Raw genomic sequence first — 24,041 nt, 5'->3', positions numbered from 1 at the left:
TTAAATGCTTCCATTGCTTGACAACAGCTTATTTTGATGAGGAACATAGATGAATGTTTTTTTGTCTGTGTTGCACGTACATCTGCCTCAGAACTGTGGATTTTTATATTTTGCACTGTCTCATTTTTTTCATCTCTATCTAACACTCTTTTTTCCTCTGTCCTGTGTGAATACTTCTAGATGTTTGACTGGATCAGCCACAACAAAGAATTATTCCTGCAGAGTCACACGGAGATTGGCGTGAGCTACCAACATGCCCTTGACCTACAGACGCAGCACAATCACTTTGCCATGAATTCCATGGTGAGTTGAGGGTACAACGGGTCTGTGCGTGTGAGTGGGGAAAGGGCTGGCACGTGAGGCCACCTCCAGTTCAGAGACCACTATGAACCTGTGAGAGGTGAAATAAGGAAGATCAGGCTGGGCTGTGGCAGCAGCCCTCTTTCTGAGAAGCAGAGTGTTGTTCTGTCCACTCGGACACTGATATATGATTATTTCCTTGGCTTAAGAGCAGCACAGTCCTGTGGAGTTTGTTTACATTTTGAAGAGCAAATACAATATTTTTTAAAGTTTTTGACATTTCTTTGACTGGGAGTTAATGAGAGCTGTAGGTGGCACCTTAATAATTTATACTCCTCCCCCCACACCCTGCTAAGGTACTTTTCAAAACCTTGAAAAAGAGACACTAATCAAGCTGTCACTTGTGGCCGCAGTGGGACTTTGGCTTTTTCGGTGGTTAATTGGTCAGTCTTTTTGAACACAACTCAATTTACCTTAGCTTGCTTTTTTTTTTTTTTTTTTTTAAAAAACCAGCATCATTATACATTTATAAGTGCTTTGCTCACTTTCCTATTCTTTCCAGGCATAAGGTATTTGTTCTGGAAACTGCTTTGCTTTCAGCACAGAAATGAGGACAGAATGTATTGATGTTTTGATTGCTGCACTGGGTTAGAAAAATGCGTGCACACCTCCTGCTGCAATTGCACAATGCAGCGCTGAGCCCTCTCTGAGTGCTCTCTGTCATCTACACAAAAGCTTGCCCTGAGTAAACCAACTCCTACAGGTGTACCTCTTCATGCTGTGCATGGTCAGGCTACAGTTGCACTGGGGCTAAGACCTCAAAGGTGGCGGTTGACGTTTAAGGTGGTGGTGTAAGTCAGTAGAGCTCCACAGCCTACTTGCCACCAAAGGGCAAGGTACTTGAGAGCAGCTGTCTGAAACGTAGAAAGAGGTCCTGGCTACTGGAGGTTGTTAAAGACCACACACCGCTTTCATAAGATTACAGGTGTTAACGCTGGTATTCTGGCCAAATTCCAGATCAGGTAATTAACTTCTCTGACCTAAATTCCACCCACCAGTTCCACTTACCTAGCTATTCCTCACTAAAGCACCATGCGTCACTAGGGGATTGTGTAACAGTGGAAGATGAGAAATGTTTATAATGTCTGTTAATATTTTTATTGTGATTATAATTGAAAGGAGGACTGAAAAACAGGCTCTAGGCACCTGATTGTTAAGCTTGCAATCACAATGCCATCTAACAGAATACAAGATAGCACAGCCTCCGTATGACATTGCTGCTCACAGAAACCTAACACATAAATGTGTCCTGAAGGTTAGTGCATTAAATTTCTTTTTTTTTTTAAATGAAAGATGCAAAGTCGGTCATAATTTTTCAGAAAACACTGTTAGAAGAATCAAGCTGGAACACCTCCCTTTGTCCATTTTGTGGTACTGTTTAGTATTATTTTCTTAGAATAACTGGGAGCTGAACTTGGAAAGAAGTAATTATTGTTAATAGAAAATTAACGAGTGACAAGGACGGTGCCACCTAATGGAAGAAAAATTATTTTCCTCCATTCTTCTTCCATCTGTCCCCAAGTGAACTTTTGAGAATGAGAAATGCGCTGTCTCCAGTATAACTCACACACATGTATAGTCATACAGAAGCCCATACAGTCAGCATGTATCAATCTACAAAGAAGATTGTCTCCTCCATCTCTTTAGCATAGAGGATCTATGTGGAAGGGCATGAGTACTGGGCACCTTTAACTTTCAACCTATAAGTGCGGTGAGAGATGGCACATAATTCTGCATTAATTAATTGAACTGAATGGACTCCATGGAGGAACCCCACAATATAACAAATACACCAAATAATATATATGTTTTCAGATAATCCTCTTTATAGGAATATAACTCAGAGACCAGTACACCTGTCTGTCATTTGCTATAGACTACTTTTCTTTTAGCTTTAGTTGATTTCTATTTTAAAAAATTCTTGTGATATGCTGTCTCAGAACTTTTTAAAAAAATTCTTCAACAGATTTTGATTGTCAGAGGTTACATAAGGTGTTGTGGTATCATTATTGACAGTATGGCAAAGTCAGGATAAAAAAGACTGTAGAAACATTTCAGGATATAGGTGCAACTCAGGGCTATACTTTTCGTTTTTGTTTTCTTTTTTCTTTTTTTTAATCTAAATGAGGCCTCCATGGTTTTTATCAGAAATATCAGAGTTTTACTCAGTGCTTGAAATTCTTCATGATCAAATAGATTTCTCGAGACTTTCCATATTGCTGAGAGGCCTGTATTTGGGCTATATGTCTGCACTATGGCCTTTCTAGAGGGGATGTCAATGCCAGGGTTGCACAGGCTGGCAAATGAGATGAGTTTTATAGCCTAGTGAGGTTGCCTTGGGGAATTAAACAGGGCTGCTGTCCTGCAGAGGGCTGGGCATCCTATTTTTGGAGTAGCAGACTTGGGGGGTATATCAAGCTGAAAGGACATTTGGAAAGCAGTGGGAAAAGGGTAATAACCTTAAGCTGCAGGGTACTTGAACTAACCTGGAGCTGCTGCTCTTATGTCAGTATAGTGCTGCTGTCAGCAGTGATGCTCTTTTTTTAGGTGGAACAGATTCTTTGCTAGAAAAATGTGGAATGACTCCTGATGTCCCCAAAAGTCAGTATGGTGAATATGAGAGTGTTAGCATGCAGGAGATACCAGCTTGCTGCATAGGGCTGTTGAGTTGCATACTAGTCACTCGGTTTGTGGTATAGCACGCAGGAGGAGCAAGAAGAGACTGAAACTAAAATGGCCCTTTCCTGGCCACAGCCCAGCTCCTGTGGTAGATGGTAGTTTTGTCTCTTGGCACGTACAAGAACTCTATGCAAGCCTGTGTGGAGACACTCTGTAGTAAGGACGAAGCCCTGCATTTGTTCAAGGCAAGAGCCAGTGATGGTCAGCAATGGACTCAGGACAGATCGACTTAGTTGAACAAAGCTAAACCAGAGAAAGCTGGGAGATGACTCTGGTAGGACATTACATACCCCAAGCCTACACAGCAATCTGAGCCATACTTTGGTTGTCGGGGAAGTGGGGCTAGAAATATGGATCAGGTCTGTTTCATGTGAAACAACACTTTGGTGAAGGAGACTAAAAGTCAAAAGATTTTTTTTTTTATATAAGTCTTTTGAACTAGATCACACTGTAAACTTTTTCTCTGAGAATTTGCTTTATAATTGTGATGCTAAAAATTTGCTTTATAATTGGGCTAGATCTTCTTTTATGCAACATATTAGTCCCAGCAACAGTTGGATTGAGAATAGTTCAGCTATCATGAATCTGAGCAACAAAATAATGAAAACTTGAAGCACTCTCATTGGGACTTGGGGTTGTTTATGGCTTTGGGGATTTGTTTTGTCAATACATTAAAATCAGTATTGAGAGAAGATATGAAGAAGGACAATGTAGCTGAGGATGGCTGTATGTTTTGCAGGGAAAAACCCTAGAAACTTCAGTGGAAGTTGGATCAGATCTTGGATATCTAAGGTTTTTTGTTTTAATTTTTTTTTCTTTACACTATGCCTAGTGTCCTTTAAGCCTGGCATGACTGATAATAGTTAAAATATTCTCTTCAGTTCCTCTAGAAAATACACTCTCCAAATGTTTATTGGGTCATGCCTTTTGTTGCATGCTCTTCCTATACATCTCTGTAGGCATGCTGTGACCAAAGCTCCTTCTTGGAAAAACGATTTGTTTCTCTGTTTTTTACAATAATAATTCTTCCTTTCAAATGAACAATGTGGGATGTGGAGAATTCATGTATTTGAGGTAGTAAACTGTAGTGTGGTATTTTTCTTTCAAATAAGAACCATAGATAGGGGTTTTTTTTTTCTGTGATTCAAGGCTGTGCTTGTTTTTACTTGTTTCAAAATAAATTATGTTAGGCTTTATCACAGCTGTATAATGTTTATACTAAAGCAATAATACTTTTCACAAAGATGAATATTTAGCTCCAACATTTTGTGAGTAATCCCAATAATGTAGTAAATTCACTAGAGAAAAAAATGCAATGTTTCAATATGACACAAAGCATACTGGTTGTTGCTGTGCACTTGGATACATGGTGTACGTGCCATTTGTTCTGACAGAAGTTATTCGTATTTCCTTTGCCAAGACTTTTTTATACCTGGATCCGTTAACCTCCTAAAAGAATGAGTTATCACTTTCGGTGGAACATTCATAAAAATGGCAGTGTTCAGTGCTGGCATTGCTGCCTATCCTGCTGTCCAGGAGTTAGCTGTCTGATACTAGATGGAGATGCATGTTGTCCTAAGAAAGTCGCAATATATTTCAAACACGTTACAATTATCATGTAAAGCCTAATGATGTCTGTTGAAAATTCCCAATGTTTGTCTTAAATGAATGGTATTTTTCTGTATGTAGGCTGAACTAAAATGCCATCCAATATTATTTTGCAACAGGATACATGTAATTGGCCTTGTAATAGAAACTTAAAGGTCTTAAAGATATCTCATAAGTTTATTTTGTCACTAATACATTCTTCTTTGGATTTATGTGTTAGATTCATTTCACAGATGGTTTCTAAACTCAGTAACCCAGTGCAAGCTGGTTATTTATTTTATTTTAAAGAAGAACTCTTCAACAATCAAATTTCACCTTCAATTAATCTGCAAAACCCTTCTCTTGCAGCCCACCTTCACTGCTTGCCATGACAATATCTCAACTAGTTCTTTAGGAAATGAGATGAGTACAGCCAAGTTCCTTGCAGATTTTATGCTTCTCACTGCTCATTTTTCTTTTGTGAGTGTAAGGTATTCTTTTTATACATGTATTAGGAGAAAGTATTGTTCCAGCTAGAGCTGGAGGGTTTAATTAAGAGGGAAGGTCTCCCAGCATGCTCACTAGATGATCAGAGCTGAATTAGTGTATTTCCCTGTGGGAGATCATTCCACAATGGAAACTCCACTACTGTCAGTGCTTATTGCTGAGACTGAGGGCTGTTACCCTACCCAGCGTTAGGGACCTTAGCAGTGATTGCTTACACTGGAAGGAACAGCAATGATATAGACATTGATGACCAGAGTCAAGGCCTTGTTTAGGTGACAGAAATGGACTAAGTATTGGTGGACAAAGAGGGGTATGTGCACTTGCAAGGCATTGCACAAGGCTTTCCTAAACTGTAAAAGAAACTCTTGCATATCGTGATGCTGATGTAGATGTGGGGAATTTTTTTCTTTTGTTTGCCAGCCAAGTGATTTTTAGAAGGCAAAAATCCCCTTTTTTGACTAATGTTTCAAAGTTGATATAAATTCAATGAAAAATTAACTGTAACATGAGGAGTGCTTTTGGAAAGTCTGCAACTGCATGTAAAATAAAGGTTTTCCAATTAAAAAGGATATATATTAGCCGAAACTTGGGTGTATCCTAGTGTTGTGACAACAGAATGTCAACTGAAGTGCCTTTACCCTTACTTCTAGACATTAATATATTGTTTTCTCATTGTTTGACCTATTGTATTCTTATATAGCCATAAATCAGTGATCCCTTGCAGTCTTCTTTGGGGACACCTCTCAGTTTTAAAAAAAAAAAAAAGAGGCCTTAGGTTATACTTAAAATGAGACTCTCTATGAACCTGCTAGTAGTGGATTTCCCAGCCTAAAGGAAAAATAAAGTCACAGACATTAGTTGCTTGATTTAATTTATTTCCTATTAGGATAAAAAGATCTATGTCGTGACATAGAAAAATCTCAATTAATTCAATTTTTAGAGACAAAAAAACAGAAGGAAAGGACGGTTTAACTTTGTGAAATGACAACAGTTGAATTTTGGCAGCATAGATTTTTGTTCCATTTTACTCAGAACATCACACATTGGCAGATAAAGATGAAAAAAAGTGGCTTACAGTTTTATTCTACTTCAAGGTGGAAAAGAAACTTCTTACATTTTGTGGATTGTGGTCAATTGAATGTTTTTCTCCTGAAACTAAATTCTGGAGTGCCTTGAAGTCATACTGCATTTTACCTCAATCCACAACAGAGATCCCATCTGTCCCAATAATAGTGACACTGAGTAAAGGTCCTGAGATTGTAAAATGTGTTATGTCTGGTAGGATGTGCTATGCTGAGTTCCAGATACTTAGCCAAGTTTTTGCTCTGTCTTGTTTTCCTGTGAGACCTTGGACAAGTCTTATGTGTCCAAGCTCAACTTCAATGTCTCTGCTTCACTGAGATGGGACAGATAAAGCAGAGGTAAAGAGTGCATGTGTCTGGAAGTAGGTAGTATCTCCATTGCAGTACCTGTTGGAGCTATACAGAAGAGCACATCACATGCTATATTGCATTTGAATCCATTTATTGCTCAGAAAGCAACAGGGGAAGCTCAGTAGTATCTGTTTCCTGAGCCAGTTCCACTTGGTGCACTAAGAATGGAGGTGTGAGCAGGTGACTCCCAAACTGCTCCTTGCTTTCTGCTGGAAAAGCTATGGAGTTAGTGGGTTGGCTACAGGATGGGTTGGTACTCTTCCATGAAAAATTCTCATCTAGGAAAGTGAAATTTCATCCATAAAAATCCTCATCTCTGTATAAAAATAAAACAAACAGACTTAACAATATATAAATCTCCCTGATTTAAAAAACAGACTCCAAGAATATCTGCTGTATTTCAACTAATCTTACCTTTACCCTTCTACTAGTTAATACATCTATATACTGTAACTGTAAGGAACCAAGGAATTCACCGTTGTTTTCCTCCATGCTCACTGCAGTGCAATGGCTGAGATAATTCTGCAAGGAAAAAAATAAGTAAAAGCACGATGGAAGCACCTACTTTTTACATTAAATCAAATCTTTTTCAGCAACTTTTCTTTTCCTTCAAACACAGCAAAGTTCCAGGTCTTCATTTGGTGCAACTCATCCAAGTTTAGCAACTGTAGTGATGTTATACTGCTTTCCACCGGAAGAGCTGACCTGAAATGTTGCAAAATGATCTCAGCTGAGGCTCAGTCATGGAGACTTTCTGGGAGAAAGGCTTAAATATTTAGTCTAAATTCCAGTTTGTAACCTAGAGAGATACAAAGAAGTGTTTGACTGTGGCTGGTGGTCAAAATTCCAAATTATAGTATCTTTTTTAGTGTGCTTTAAACTCCAGAACAATTTTGATCGGTTTCTCTAATTGTACTGAAAAAGATCTTTTTATTTCTTTAAAATTAATCTGACAATTTTGAGCCAAATTCAATGTTTAAGAAAAGGCTATGTGATAAGGGGAAGAACAAAACTGGAGGCTGGATATCCCTTTAGATCTGTGTTATTTATGTGACAGCTATCACAGTCATGGTTCTACCAGGGAGAGCAGAGTGGCTGTAAGGGCCGTGTCCCCATCTTTCTTTCCTTTAGCACCTACAGGTATGATGAGTGTACTTTGTAGTTATCCCACATAATTTGCAGACATACTTTACCCTGCTTTGCAACTTAGTTTGGACCCATGCCTGCCTTGGCAGTGCTCTGTTGTGTTTCACGTTTGGATTGGCAGATACCTTTCCACATTGTGCTCCTACTCACTATGATGAGATCTTGCTCCAACAAACACTTCCACCTCTGATTTATTATTTGCCCATGAGTAATACTGTTAAAATCATCAGGGCTGTGTCTGTCCTTGTGCGTAAGGGTCTTACAGATTCTACTCTCTGAAATTCCTAAAGCCCTCCTGAAATCCTTCAGTGAGATAAGAAAGCAGTGAGCCAACATTAGCTAAGCATTTCTGGGATGTTCCTTTCCTCTGGTAAGGAGGAAAGAGAAAGGAGAAGTGTTTACATCAAATGACATTCCAGAAAGCTGTAAGACAGCTGTCATTTGTCTTTTGATGGTGCATCTTTGTAAGATATTGTCATGATGGCTGTTAATTTTCAGGTTAACATTCCTATGCAGAATGGGGATATTGTAATGCAATTATCTTGCTGTCCACAGTACAGTTTGAGAAAGAACTATCCTTTTACTGCCTCAAGGCTGAATAAAAACCATCATGGAAAATTCTTATGAAAGAACAGAAAATATTACCCTTTTAGTAGACTTTTTAAAATTCTTCTAAATTCAGAATGTAGTTAAATGGTATCTCTGCTGGAGAATAGCTTAAAATAACCTGCAGAAAAGATAACATTTTAACTGAAGAATATAATTTAATAGACATTTCTATGGAAACTCTTACATTTCTATAGAATATCCGTATGAGTTCTTTTAAAGTCTATAAGACTCTTCCATTTGTTGACATTGCATGTCTATAAAGGATTGTCAGAGAGTTCTCAAAATACAAAAAGCAAACATTTCACATACAAATATGTGGATTTAGTGTCCAGAAATACGAAGTAATGCAACAGAAATATCAAAAAATAAGATAGAAGCAATGAGTAGAGCCTAACAGGTGAGTAAATAGGTAAAGTATGGCAAATTAGTTTTACATAAATAAATTCAAGGGGAGAGGGGGAGATAACAGTGTTAGATAATGGCATAAATGTGCAATAAGATTCCTGAGGGATGTATTTTTAGAGAGGAAGGTAGTATGCCTGCTATTCGTGCACATTTAAGCGGGTGGTTGATTGCTGTCACTGAACTGCTCAGCTTTACTCCAACTGATGGTATTTGGAATGTGTAATGAAGGCAGAGGGTGGCCACAGTTCTTCCTTCTCTTTATTTACGTGTGCTTTTTAATTTTCAGAATGCCTATGTCAACATCAATCGGATCATGTCTGTTGCGTCAAGGCTTTCTGAGGCAGGCCATTATGCTTCCCAGCAAATTAAACAAATATCTAGCCAGCTGGATCAAGAGTGGAAGAGTTTTGCTGCAGCTCTGGATGAGCGCAGCACCATCTTAGCCATGTCTGCTGTCTTTCACCAGAAAGCTGAACAGGTGAGCTGCTTTTGTGACTGGCTGCTTTGCTAATGATGATGCTGCAATGTTACCTGATGGCTTTTGGCTTATATGCAGTGTGGTTAAGAGCCTTGTTCCTAGTGGATCAGTGTCTCAAAAACAAATAGTAACATTTCCCCAAAAAAACTGGCACATGTTCCCTGAGTGGGTAAGAAAATATGTTCATGCCTCAGTGATGAGAAACAATCTGATCATGACTGAAGTGCACTGGTGCAGTAATATGCTGCCTTATTTCTGTTTCCTAATATTGCATCAGTGCTGTGGATAAATTCAGGATTATTACAGCTAGGAAAACATTATATATCTGCACTCATATGTATATGTGGTATGTGCTATGTGCACAGGAATATTCACACATATGACATAGACCCATACCAGCAGACAATATCTAGGAGCCAAAGCTCCTAACATTATTGTTAATGAAATTTAAGGAATTCATTGCATCTCCTATTCCTGGGGTGCTGTCCATAGCCCCAAACTTCATTAGACCTCACTAAGTAGAGACTTCAGAGCGAGGAACATCCATGAAAATTTTTTATGTCCCTGAACTCTGGTTTGTGTCTTTAACAACTACCAGAATTGTTTCATAATTTCATAGCTACAAAACATTTAAAATATGTTAGTGAATAAACCTTCTGCTATTTTTACACCTAAACCAGGTTCACCTAACGGTGATGGTTCAACTTTGATCATACTGATTACATTAATTTTCCAGTGGCAAACACTGCTTTGGGGCTCTCTTCAGTATTGTTGTGTGCTTGTTTTTCCAAGTAGTTAATATCAAAGCTACTAAGTGGGTGTGCTTGATGTTTATAAAATGACCCATTCTTCAAGTGTTTGACGAAGAAATTATAACTGATAAACCAGAAACTGTGCCTCATATTCCAGAATATACGTATGGAACAGTTTAGCTCAAACAGTAAAGATTTTCTTTATTGTTTGTTGCTGACCATAGAATTATAATGGATTTTTCTTTATTTTGTGTTTCCTATTGACAACAGGCCATAGCATAGAGCAATTACTCACCCTACTGGGCACTTACTCTTGTCAGCACACTCAGTGGCTCTGATGGACTGATACACCAGGAAGATGCCCAGTACAAGTACTTTGGTCTCAGTACAATGGGCACTGTAGTGTTTGGGTGTAGTCTTCATGTTAATAATTATCAATCATATGTTCATAAAGAAAAATCAAAAAAGACTTTATATGCAGTCACAATGAGAATGTTTAAGGTTTATTAATGAATTAGTTCTTTCTTTTTCGTTTTGGTCTGTTTGGTGTTTGGGTTTTGGGGGTTTTCACCTTATTTTTTTTACCAGCGACCCCCTATTTTCTGAAGTGCCACTCTTGTTTGCAATTTATGAGGAGTTGCCAAGGTATTGTATAGCATGAAAGGCAATAAACCAGAAAGCTGTATTGAACTGTCTGTCAAGCTAGAAGTGAATTTTTTTTTCTTCATACCTTTTGAACAGTGTCAGTGGGTATTTTGCCTCAGCCTTAACTTGAAAAAAAGCTACACTAATGTCACTTTCTGCTTTGGGTCTTTTTTTTTCTTTACAATTGTATTGATGGGTCTAAAAAACCCAATCCGGCCTTAGCACCTCTTCATAAGGAACTCAAGTTTATGCTGCCTGACAGAAACCAGTCTCTCACTATTAAGCAGACAGGAGAATTGGCTAATTGTGAACAGGAGTTGCTCCTCACTTGTGGTAAGAGACAATTCAGTGAAAGATAAGTGCTGATGTAAAGTCTGTAAACTCATCTGCAAAAAAGAAATGTGGGAGTCATTGTATCCATTATCCAGGACCAAAATTTCAGCCTTGCTTTAGTAACTTTGCTGGATAAACCAATGACTTCAATGCTAATAATTTAGTGATTTGACCTCTGTATAGTATAAAAAGTGAGGTGTTTGGGATTTGGTCTATAACTCAGTGTGTTGTTTATCAAACATTCATTCAAAATGTGACATTCTATTATTTGGCACCATCCAGGGTTTTTGGTTTTGGGTTTTTTTTAAATTTATTTCAGGGCTTCATTATTTTACAATAAATAAGGCTTAAATCTCTGAAGCAAAGATGTAGATAAACCCACTATTTCCTTTGTCCCTGATCAAATCTGTTTTTTGCTCCCTTTGTTCTGTCAGTAAAGGTAGTCTTGTTGCGGATCCAACCATTTCTCCCAGTGTACCCCTGCTTCCCTCATACCAATCTGATACGCAGATCGTCTTTCCTTCTCCAGTGCAATAAGCTGCTACAGTCTCTTTGTTCATTCCTTCCTATTGATTGAAGTTCTCTGTGATGCCAACAGGAAGCAAGTCTATTAGGACTGTAATCTTTCAGCCTTTGGCACACCCCAGCCTGCAAGGAAGTTGTTGGCTTGGGACAAAGATTTATGAAAAGCTGTACGATCTTTATAATATGCAAGCTGAGCAGGAAGCAACTTGTTTTTCAAGGTCTCTTCCTAAAGACCCCACACAGAAAACTGCATGGAATACAATTTGTCTGGCTTGGAAGGATGAAAGGCTGAGTCAACCCTGCTGGGAATTGAACCTCACATCTGTCTTCACGTGCCTCAGAATCACATTGCTTTCCTGGCTCTTATTGCAGATACATGTGGCATGTTGAATGGAGCTCAGCTGAATGAGTTCCTGGATCAAAGCTTTTTTTTTTTTTTAATTTGTTTCTTTCTTTTTCTTCTTTTGTGTGTGTGTGCGCACGTGTGTGTCGTCTTTGAATTTTTCTAAACACAGTTTGTACATACTAAACCATCCTCAAGAAAAGGGAAGAAAAGGAAAGAAAGAAAAGCCAAATATTGCCAACGTAGCCTTCAGACATACTTCCGTCAGCACACGTGTGTGATCAAAAGCCAGTAAACTAAACTTCAAACAACCACTACATCCAGGTTAAGATGCAACTCAGGATATTCAGTGGAGGTGTTTCCTAAATGTCCCTTAATTCCACCTGCTGCAAATGTCTTGGATTTGTGGGGTTTTTTTCTTCTTTTGTCTTTCTTTTTGCCCCTCCCTTTCTCATGCTAGCATGGAGATATTCTAGTGCGAAAGAGAATCTGCTTCTGTACCTTTAGGTATGTCTGAGGCTATTCAAAGTTGCAAGAGAACACAGGGGAACATGCTTTATCTCACTGTGCTGATTTACACCAGATGAGATTCCGGCCCACTAACTGCCAGATGGTGGAAGCCGACACACTGGGTGTCCTCCCTTTCTTGGATGTAATCTCTGAAAGTGTGCTAAAGTATTCATAAGATGCTCACTGTACAGATCCTGTCAGAATGAACAAATTAATGTCTTCAATCAGCTGAGAGATCTCAACCAATTAATTCTGGGTGAGTCCACCCTCAGAAGCACGAGCAGAATTACTATTTAAGGTAGTAGGTGTTAGGTGTACTTCCTAGACATTTATGCTGATTCTCTGAAAACTGACCCCCTGACCATTTGTTTTATATTACCTTACTCCCCAAGCAGGAAGACTACTGGTCACTGAGGAAAACATTTGCATGGCCTTCTTCCCATCTTTCCCCACAGCCATTCTGGAGCGTGAAATGACGCTAGAGTTTGGTTTTAATTTCTCCAGGGCCTAGGAGAACCACCCTGGTTATCCTGTAGCTTCCATGCAGAGGCCTAGCCAGCAGTAAGCAAGGATTGTGCAAAAAGTGTGGAGAAATATGGACTACAAAATGTCTGAGCTGTGTTTTGGAGCAACCATGTGATACAGCAAAGCAGTTCCTGACAAAAGCTAGTAAGAAGTGGTCTGAGAATACATTATTACCTGACCTAATACAGAATTTGCAACTTAAGTTGTGAGTCGGGAGTAAGCGGAGGTCATAACTCTAAAGATTCTTCTGGGTTGGATCAGAGGCACAAAGGTACCTTAGGGAAGTTTTTATTTTTTCAGAGAAATTTTTCTTAATCTTTCCTGAAGTCTTGAAAAACATATTTAAGCAGCTTTTATATTCCCAATTGGAGCTATTCTAGTCTATGGACAAATTAGAAATTTAAGCAATTAATTTAAATGGTATTGAGTATCCAGTGGACAGTAACAGCTCCTGTTCCAACCTAACAGTTAGGAATTTACAATTTTAAATGCATCTTTTTTTCAATCAGATGGTGATTTTGTGATATGAATATGTTTCTAGCATGAAGGGTTACATTTATTAAAGTTTTTTGTGTCTGCCACACTGTGACAAATAATAAAAATTAACACAGCTGCTTTTTTTTCAAAATACCCAAAGAACTTTTCAAAAATTCTTAAAAATAACCCATTTGCTCTCCTTGTGTGAATTTACACACACAGCACAGACCACCATGCACTGTTTCAGGGTGTCAGAGTAAAACAGTCAGGCTGCATTTCTTAAAGCTTTTTTAAAAAGTTTTGAAAAAATTTTTAAAACAGGTGATGTCAACTGCTCCTGGTAGTGGCAGAAATGAAATTACTGATGTAATTGTTGATGTGACATTGTCTATATACAATAGATATACAAAAGAAAGATGTGAGACAACAAGGTGGAAATGTGGTTATGTGCATAGGATCTTCTTGAGGCTTCTCCCACCTACTGTGCAAATCATAGTCTGGGGATATGGCAGTATATGACTAACGTAACTATAAGAGCTTGTACTAAAATTGGTAGAATTCAGCAGTTTTGATAAGAGCCATAACAGTGTGATTCCAGCAGCAGGAACACTATAGGTCTATAAGGTGTAAAGGTCTTTTGTTCACCGCTTCGACCAAGAGGTTCATGTAACAGCCCCAAACGGGATTGATCTCAGCTCCATGCTCTTAAAACTGCATAGGAAATTATGTGAATTCCACTACCTTGGCACAAAATATGATGACTTCAGCTTTATGCAAGGGTGTGTGGGGATTTCATCTGAAGAGATTCAACAGATCAGGAGTCAAACCAATGCAACAGAACCTGCCATCCTTGCCTCCAGTCTTCTAGAAAGCACAGTTCGCACTGGTAGATTTTTACTTTGTAGACATGAACGTTTAGGAATTCATCTTTGTCACTGACTCTTTGTGCACTGAAAAGAAGTGTTTACAATGCAAACACTTTATAGCCTTGATTACACAGCAGCATGGTGAATAGCTTTACATGGCTAATAAGAAAGGATGCTGATGCCAGAGCTGAAGTTGACTTGAAATTCTTTGCTTTGAATCTCACAGCCCTTCATGCTGTGAGTGCTTTACTAACAAGCCACAGGTGAACACTTCAGGAGTGGATAAAGCTGTGATCCTGAGGGTGGTTTTGTGGCAGTATACATTCACCCTACAGGGCACTGCATCTGTTGTATAATTAGCTGTTCTTTTTTATAAATAGCCCCAAAGTATGGTAGGCTGGTTTAACAGAAAGATGGAGGAAGACAAAATATTAATGAGAAGTAATGAGGTGGCATTAGGCAGTTAGTACGGAGAAAATATGAACATGTGAGCTGTGTCATTGAATTAAGCCCTGCTTAAAAGAAAAACAGGATGGGAACCTTAGAGACTAAATTCCTCCTTTCTTTTACAGAACAGGCAGCACCCAGGAGAGCCTCCCCAATTTGTTCTGCCAAAGTGCATCAGCACTGCTCTGGAGGCCTTTAAGAGTGGAAAAATATTTTTTTCCATCCCTTTGCTCCCCAAAGCTGTTTAGTTTCTGGCTGTCTGTTAAGGCTTCCAACCAAGGTGCTAAACCATATCAATTGCAATGGTGATGATTTTTTTCTCCCTTTTTGTGGATGTCTGCCCACCAGGAACTGGACTGAGACCAGCAGCTCATTTTGCATTGGCTGCTTAGCAGCCATCAGATGGTAATGGTATCTGATCTCTGCTGACCTGGGCCAAAACCAAATGTGTGACCCTGGAGTTTAAAGCCTTGGTATCCTATTAGCAATCCCACTGAGCTGGCCCTGCTTGAATACAGGCTGTCTGCCTTTCACTGAAATGAATGTCAGCATTGATTTTAATGGGAGTTTTCTGTTGCTCAAATTAGTAGTGTTAAGGACAGGTAAGCAACTGAGGGAAGATTGACAGCAGAGACACTGCTAAATACAACTGGAGCTGTACCTGTGCCCTTCTGTGCTTCACGCTGATGTTTTTTTCTAAACATGTTGCAGCCTCCCTTTTTGAAATGCAATGTTGTAGCCTCTTAGAATGGGTGTTTTCTGAGCCTGGTTAAAGAAGGTTGCTTTTTTTTTTTTTTTTTTTTTTAATCCAGAAGAAAAAGAAAACATTCCTTTGGATTTAGGTGTTGTTCAAGTACTGAGGAGGTGACAGGAATGTGCTGTTCCAGGGTGCCCAAAAGGACTCCTTTATAACTGTTACGTTTTCTTCAGTCCTTGCTGCAGTTGTATGTGGCACTCTACAAACAAAGTTTTCTAATATTGATGACATATTGTTCTGTGTCACTGTTGCTCACTGTTCTTGGAATTGTTTCAGTTCCTTTCAGGTGTGGATGCCTGGTGCAAAATGTGCAGTGAAGGAGGCCTCCCCTCAGAAATGCAAGACCTGGAACTGGCCATCCATCATCATCAGACCCTGTATGAACAAGTAACACAGGCTTATACAGAGGTATGTGCTTCCCAGAGAAGCATGGGAGTACTCTATGCATTCTGCTCTCTGTTATTCATGTCTCCAGGACTCAAGCTGGTTGGGAAGTAATCCACAGATCACCTGAATTGATCACCTTGGGTTTAGTTGTATTTTTCATTTCCCTGTACTGTGCTGTGCTTGACTGTCTGTCTGGGTATCAAGGGATTTTGCTCCTTGCAGGGTTTTCCAAGCTGGACTGGAGGACTGTGGACTGTGCTTGCTATACTTAGTAAGTTATCAAGTGAAGACTCCAGAACATAACAACTCTTCTCCATACTCAGCCCTTGCTCTGGTCATTCTGGTTCTTGGAAGAATCTATAGTACAAAATAGAAGAGAAAAGGATTTGCTAATCTAGGCTTGGTGGTAGGCACTCACACATACACAGTGAAGTTGTGCAGATACCTTGATGATAAATGTAAGGAATGTTAGATAGAAATCTTTTATTTTCCGAACACTTGTAAGAATTTGGGAGTTAGTCAATTAGCATGAGGAAATCTGGGTTGCAATCACAAAAGGCAATTCCTTATTCAATACTCAAGCTTCTCAGGAACAGCGAGTTGTGTGAGCAAACACAGAACAGTCCTGTTGACCTGTAGTTGCAACTGTGAATTTTATACAAGTGCCTAATCAGGTGAAACTAAGGTTTTTTTGATTCCATTTTAAAATTATTTCTAAATATTAAGTCCAATTGGGATTACATAAAAAAATAATAATGTTTGAAACTCTCACTTTTTTTATCAGCCCCAATCTTAGTTTTTGTGAAATGAAAATTCATTTAAAACTCATTACCAAAAGTAACCTTTAACATGCATATTGCTTTTGCTGGTGCTTCCTCAAAAAGCTATAACTTGTTGCAGACACAGCTGTTTAAAACATTTCTATATTATTTTACTAATAAGTACATTTTTAAACAGTCTGTAGAATTGCCAGAAAGGTTACAGCCTGTTATTTCAAAAATGTTCATCCCTTTTCCCACAGCTACATGGTGCGCTGAAAAGCCTGAATTAGACTCGGGATCCTGCCTCCTATACACATGCCTATTTCCCCGGTCTAGATAATGCCCCTTGCCCATAGAAAATAATGTTTCTTCCCTCAGAGCTCTCTCTGGTGGGATGAAAATTGCAGCTTTTTCTTTCCTTTCTTTTCCTGTAGAGTCTTTGAAAATCTCTATTTCTATAATTGTAAGAGATTTGGAATAGAATGAATGGTCCTTGGAATAACCATTTCATATGGATATTTAATAGTATATTAATTAACATTTAATAGGATATATTGGCCTATTCTGTTCTTTTACAGAGTAAAAGCAGTTCAGATTCACTGCAGGAACCTAAGAAAAGATGCCCAAGAATCTTAGGGAGACTTTTTTTTCCATCTTGCCATGGTTGTAGCCATAATTATTTGCCTCCTTTCCTTTACTGCACTTGAGTGAAGCTCAGAAATAGTGGAGGCAGAGATCATGGGCCTGACATGCAGTCCACAGCTAAGCAATCCTCCTCTGTCCTAAGCTGAGCTGCTGGCAGAACAGGCCTTCTTCCTTCTGAGGATCAAGTGGTGCTCTTGCTTTTCCTTTGGGTACAACAGTGCTGGAGGGTGGAGGTGCACATGAGATGTATGCCTTTGGCAGATTCCCCTCTTGCAAAAAGAGTTCCTCTAGATGTCCGTAGCCAGGGTGTGTTTATGTGGCTCCACCAGTGTTTGTAGTGGATGAACAGCAGGAGACAAGCTTGGGACACCCCTACTGAGGACTGTACTGATTTGGTAAAGGAGGGAGAAAGAGAGATAGGTTTTCTCCAGTCAGGCTTGAGCCTGGTTGATGGTGAGAGCATCTTGTTCAGTGTAACTTCATTAACTGCACTTTACCGTCTGTTCCCAGAGGCATGATATATTTGGTCTAAAGACCAATTTTTTTTTCCTAGTGCAAATTGTAGCTGTTTCACAGATGGCACCGTTAGTCTAGGCACTTGCAAGGCTTTGGAGTTCTTTCTGACCCGCTGTATAGAATATGTACAGATTTTAACTTATTCCCAAGCTATGTATACAGCAACCATGCAAATTATTCCACTAGCACAACAAAATCTATTTTTTGGTTCACCTAAGGTCACATAACTTCTTACAGAAGCATTTGCATAGTGTCCATCCTAGCCCTTCTCCTACCATGAATGCAGGAATATTCATATGACAGGAGCGTATGTATGTGTTGTGTCAGGTGGTGAGTTAAACCTTCCCAGAGAGCCCAGCAGCAATTCTGTACTTTTCAAAAGAAGTGAAAAATGGTCAAATTTGCTTTGACAAATGCAGCACTGGCACTTACACCTTATAGAGACTGCAAGTCACGCTGCTGCAGGTCCATTCAGTTTAATACTTTTGCAATACCCCTTAAAAATACATCCTAAGTGAGATGTAAGTGAAGTGGTGCAACTAAGCTGGGTTGTTGGTGCTTGTCTCTTTGCACAGTCCTTGAAAAATTCAGAAGATTCACATGAAAAGAGATTTGGTGATTTATTTTTGCAGTTATAAGGAGAACACATAAATGGCTGAAAGAGCACAGTAGGTAGCGTCTCCATTTGTGAAACTGTTCCTTTCTGAAATCTGTTAAATGGTGAACTGTGAGAGCACAAACCTTCTGTGCCCATTGATTGGGAATGCAGTAATATTCACAACAAAAATATTTTCAGAAAGGAAACCGTTTTAGCCAAAGAACTTCGGAGCTGCTGAAGATATGAAATCCTGGAAAACTTACGTAATCCTTGCGAATGCTGAGTACCACTGGTTACCTGATTGCCGCTGTGCTGCTTGCCATATATTTACTTCAGCATGACCAGACAAGTATGTAAATTGGAGAGCAGGCAAACACTTCTAATAGCCTCTCATTTGTGTTAATGATTATTAGCAGGACAACACAAGTACTTGAAGTCTGGCATTTATCTCTGGCTGTGCAGAGAATAACTGGAAGTGTATGTCCATCAGGGAAAAACCATAACTTGTAATCTCTGAGGCTTTTTAGACAAACAGGAACAAATTATTGTGTGATAGATGAAAGCATAAATCCTATAGAATAACAAGGAGTGAAAAAGAATGCAGAAGTGTATTTGGTCTTTACCTCACACTACAGATCTGGGAGAACGTTGTCCTGCCTCAGCTTCGGATGAAGCAGAAGCATATAAGCTGTTGTGTTTGAAACATTCCTTTTGCTCTGCATTGCTTCTGCCACTGAGACTTTTTATTGTAAAGGCCTTGTTGGCTGTATTCACCTGCTAGTCAGCGCTGGAAGAGCACTTTTTTGTAAGATGACTGAACTTAGTCTGGCGTTTTGATTAGTCGTGATTAGCATACAGAATATTTCACCCAAGGATCTGACCCCACAAAATGGATGAATTGCAGGATTATACCTCTGGGGGGCAAAAAACTGACATGCAGGGCCTGCACTTGGGAGATGGTGTAGGCATGAATAGGTCTATATTATGGCACCAAGTTTCCAGGAAAGTTGTCCTGAGTAAAGCATGTGGCTCAATATTGTCTGTGCAATCACATATTTCTTACTGGTAAACTTTTGGACCTTTATTGTTAATCATGATTCTGCTGTGATTTCTATCAGTGTAAATCAGCAGGGACTATACCCTGCATCGTAACACCACCCAGGGACATATTCAGACCAACTGTAAGCCTAAAGGCCAGTAACAGGAACAGAGTGAATTCACACAGTGAATTTAGCCAGTGCAAAGAGTGAGCTTCTGGTCTAATAAGCTGCTCCCAAGTGTGTGCATAGCCTTGGTTTCCTGTTCCCAGTGATTAAATTGTTGCTGATTATCTTCCCACAGATAAAATAGGATGTAGTATGCCTTATGTCCTTCCCTGTCTAGAAGCTGCTTCTTCCTGCCTAGCAGCTATTGCCACCTCCATAATGTTGCCAAGGTAACACCTGTGCCACAGTGTTTCCTCCTAAAATCCTCCCTCATAGCGCCAATATCCACGGCTGTTGGCAAGTACAGTCATTCCCTTTGTGACCCCAGCAGGCTCCAGCACGTGCAAATTGCTCCAGCTGGTCTTCAGCCACAACTGAATTTGAGTATGGAAAGCCACTCCCTACGGACTCTCTGGTTATTTCCTGATTTAATTCCAAATTGCCCTGAATATTTAAAAAATCTCCAAGGACCTACCTAAGCCTACCTAACAGTCATAAATATGATGAGATTTGACTCCCACTTTTGCCAGTATCAGTCTCAAAGGCTCTCTTGATTTCTCTGAAAATGCACCAGATATACACTGCTACAACAGACTGAGACGTGGCATGGCTTGCCAAAAGACACAGGTTTGGGTATTAAAGGATATTTGCTACATTTGAACAAGCAACTTACAATACAGAAATAGATCAGACTTGGAAATCCTTGAGATGTGTTTTAACTTTGGCTGATCATGTTCAAAAATTAAACTGGATGAAAAACATTCATAAAGCCATTTTCTGGCAAGGTTGGTGATTGTGATTGCATAGAAATAAAAACACTTTTCAGAAAGTCTTGTCATTTTCCACTGCAGTTTGTTTCAGAGGAAAAAGAGAAAAGTGGGCTGGGAAGAGGAGAGGGATTCCAATAGTGTCCTCAATTACCATTTCTGTTGAACAAAATATTTTATCTTTGCAATCTGCAACATATTTCAAAAAGCCATTTTTAGAGAACCAGTGCACGCACACATTTGTTAATAGCAGTTTGGTTTTTATGGTTCTATTTTTCATTTTGCCCCTGCAATATGAAAATGCTCCAGGAATATTCCAGGAAAAAATCTGGTGTTAAAAAATCTGGCATTCTGGGTTTTTTTAATGCCCAAATGCCTTTGCATCTGCAAATGTGTTTTAATATGCTCAAAAAAGGTTACACGTGTGCAGAAGGCTTTGCGTTTGCCAACAAACTTTGTAGCTCATTGAAAATGGAGACTCTAGATCCCTCTGAGCTGTTCCTGGGGAAGAAAAGAATCACTGTCATATACTAATTTATTTTTCACTGCCACTGAATGAAATACAGAGTCGGAATGTGACACTTCTCAACATATATACCTACTTAGTAATCCTACGAAGAAAGGACTCTCCCTTATCATACAGAATATGAATGACTCTGCCATCTGTGGTTTTCTTAAAATGCCACCTCCTCACAAAAATAGGCCCGCTATTGCAAATGCCACCTGTCATCAACTACTATATGTCAAGAATTTTCAGTGCCCGAGTGTCAGAACATAATATAGGCTTGGGATCTCTGTCTCTACGTGTGCAGTCCCAGCAGTGCAGTATCTGCGCTCCTGCTGAGTGACACAGCAGGCCCACTAGGAAGCAAAGGCAAGTGCTGAATGTGTAAGTACAAGTCAAAAAGAGATGTTATAAGGTCTTTCTTCCTTTTTGGCTAGAGTAAGGAAAACACACAGGGGAAAAAGAATCAGCTAGACTGTTCTCTGTTAACTATTGGATGTTTAAGTATCAGTGCAGTGAAGTAGACCTGTTTGTTCACTCAGGTGAGCCAGGATGGAAAAGCCTTGCTGGATGTCCTCCAGCGTCCCTTGAGCCCTGGGAATTCTGAATCCCTCACTGCTACTGCAAACTACTCCAAGGCTGTTCACCAGGTGCTGGATGTGGTACATGAAGTCCTGCATCACCAGCGGCGCCTAGAGAGCATCTGGCAACACCGAAAGGTCCGGCTACATCAAAGGCTGCAGCTCTGTGTTTTCCAGCAGGATGTTCAACAGGTAATGTAATTACTAAAGGAGATAAAGAATGGCCCCTTCTTTGCAGCCATAAAGATTGTTTGGTGACTCATCTAGAGTATCCTTGCTATAACCAAGATTTCACACGCAGCTCTACCTATGCTAGAAATATGCTAAAATCCTAATGCACCTTTCAGTACCTCTTGGTTTCATGTTGGAAATCATCAATCAGTCCATTGATTATTGATCAGTCCATTCCCCACAAGAATGTGACACTATTTTCAAGGGTTAATTTTTCACAAGTGAGCAATTAGCTGTAGGTACTCTACTGTTCTCGAGAAAGTGATGTTTAATAGAAAAAAGAATTTCAAGTGTAGAAAGCAATTGAACTGTAGTGTATTTCAGGTTCCTATGTGGAAACAGTACAGATACAAACCTTTTGGTGGTGGTATTTAGATAATCTTTGCATTATTACTACTTCTGGAGTCCATGTACCTGTGCTATGAGGTTGCTGGCTCAAATGAACTGCACGCCCCAATGTGCAGAGCCCACCTCACAGAAATACAGTTTGTATGGTACAGGCTCACCTCTGAGAACTTGGGCTCCAGGTGAATAACTTTTCTCTCCTGAAGGAATCCACTTGAATACCAGCACAACAGCGTAACTGACAGTAAGTATGAGGTGCCATGTTTGTAGCTGCCAAATTTGCAAGCACAACCAGCAGATGTTACAGGACTCTACTCATTCAGGATGGCGTGGTTTGTTTAAGGGCCCCATCACAGCCCGAAGCAGATGTTGGTAGCAATATGGTCCTTGCTTTAAATGAAGAGGCTGAATGCTCTAATCATTTTTATGAAGCATTCTAATGTCCCTGGGGTTCTTTATGTCATTGCCTTTCTCCAAGTGAAAAATGAGGTGGAGACGGAGCAACAAAGCTGTCACATGTAAAATAGCAAGGATAGGAGACAGGCAACATATTCAACATGCAAATTTGTGATCTTGTTAGTGCCATAGTTGAAGTGGACCAGCACAGATAGAACTGCAGCCATAGATATTCTTTGCAAATATGTACGACCATTTCTTTGGCAATCTTGAAAAGTTTGCCAGAATTTCTACCTGCTCATTTTTTCCTCTAAAACTACACAAATATTCATGCCATATATATAACTAAAACTGGGACTGAATGTAACAGATGCTTAATTTAAGCAACTTCACTTTTGTTATGTGTCAGCAAACATACTGCATGGTAATGAAATTCATAAGCTATACATTAAATAGAGCATGTACTTGGAATTCAGTTAGACTACTCGGCAAACTATATGAAGTTAATACAATTTCAGAGTTAAAATCTCAAAAATCAAGGGTTGTAAATTCTGGTGTTGTTACGCTTTTTCCAATTGTGGTATATAATGTCAATAAGAATCCATATTATCTCAGGTATTCTTCATCCTTTAGGGTGATTTACACTTTTGTTCAATCTTTCCAACTCAAAACTTTCTCTCTTACATCCCCTGAAATCCATAGAAGTGTTTATGAGGTTCATTCATTAAACCCATTCAGACTTTTACTTCCCACATAGATAAGGCAATGAGGCTGTGTCACTGGTTTTCAAAAAGAATAGGTCTTTTGTACACACTGTGACTTTTGGTGAGAGGAAGAGAAACAAGCAGTAAGAGTCACTGGAGTACAATCACTTTAGAAAGCAGCATTCCGTGTGAGATCTGTTGGCAGCAATCTTTCAAAATTTTTCTCTTAATGGGTAGTTATTATCTGGGAAGCAACAACTTAATGAAAGACATGTTTCTGTCCTAGCATACGCTTACTGGCGGCATCTCTTTGTCCTACTTAGAAAGTGGAGAGGAAGAGATTAATCATTCTCTTCACTAAACATCTGTACTATTCAAGATAAATGCTTTGTAACTCATAAATGAAATTAACAGCTAAACAGAAATATGAAGTGTAGATTCCATGAAGAGGAGGAAGATATCTGAGTATGTTGATAGGATTTTTTTTAAAACAATCACCTCCTATATATCTGTCATGTAATTCCTATTATGCTTACTTTGTTAAATGCCTATCAGTTGGCAGGCAAAGCTGTCTACCTGTATGTTGTCACTAATCATAAGTAAAATTTATCTATAATAATTTTTTGCCTTGTCAAAATTTAATAACCTTTAACGAAGTTTTTCCTGGTTCAAGTCTAAAGAGAAAAGATGTGGGAGAACAAATCCTGACAGGAGAGCCCTGAGTTTATTAGGCTTCGCTGTCTTCTAGACAAGTAATGATAGAGTGTAGTTTCTCTTAAGGAAGATGCTCCTCTTCCCCTTCCACCCAGCTTAGAATTAAGCATGTTCTCACAGATGCAGTTTTCCTTGTCAGGATGTCCCATGGCTCACCCTCTCCAGCTGTTGGCCAGTGCAGTAAAAATTGCGGTGAAAGATGATCTCTGTGTCAGAACTTGCACTCCCTCACTTGTTCATCTATACCTTTCTCTTCGTGTCAGCTGTTCTGTATCCATCTTGTCTTAAAAGCAGATGTCTCA

General features: G+C 39.3%; 1 protein-coding gene across 6 annotated transcripts in view; it reads left to right on the top strand.

Annotated features, from left to right (window-relative positions):
* The window catches only part of KALRN (kalirin RhoGEF kinase), a 518,343-nt gene that overhangs the window by 232,329 nt on the left and 261,973 nt on the right, over positions 1–24,041 (top strand). For all 6 annotated transcript variants that reach the window (XM_054830972.1, XM_054830978.1, XM_054830973.1 and 3 more), the window contains exons 6-9: positions 181–303; positions 9,013–9,204; positions 15,661–15,792; positions 21,311–21,541. In XM_054830972.1, coding sequence (XP_054686947.1) covers positions 181–303; positions 9,013–9,204; positions 15,661–15,792; positions 21,311–21,541 — 678 coding nt within the window. The remainder of the gene's footprint in view (positions 1–180; positions 304–9,012; positions 9,205–15,660; positions 15,793–21,310; positions 21,542–24,041) is intronic.

Source organism: Grus americana, chromosome 6 (genome assembly GCF_028858705.1).
Source record: "Grus americana isolate bGruAme1 chromosome 6, bGruAme1.mat, whole genome shotgun sequence".
Lineage (NCBI taxonomy): Eukaryota > Metazoa > Chordata > Aves > Gruiformes > Gruidae > Grus > Grus americana.
Note: the sequence above shows the minus strand (reverse complement) of the source record. Positions and strands in the feature narration are given on the sequence as shown.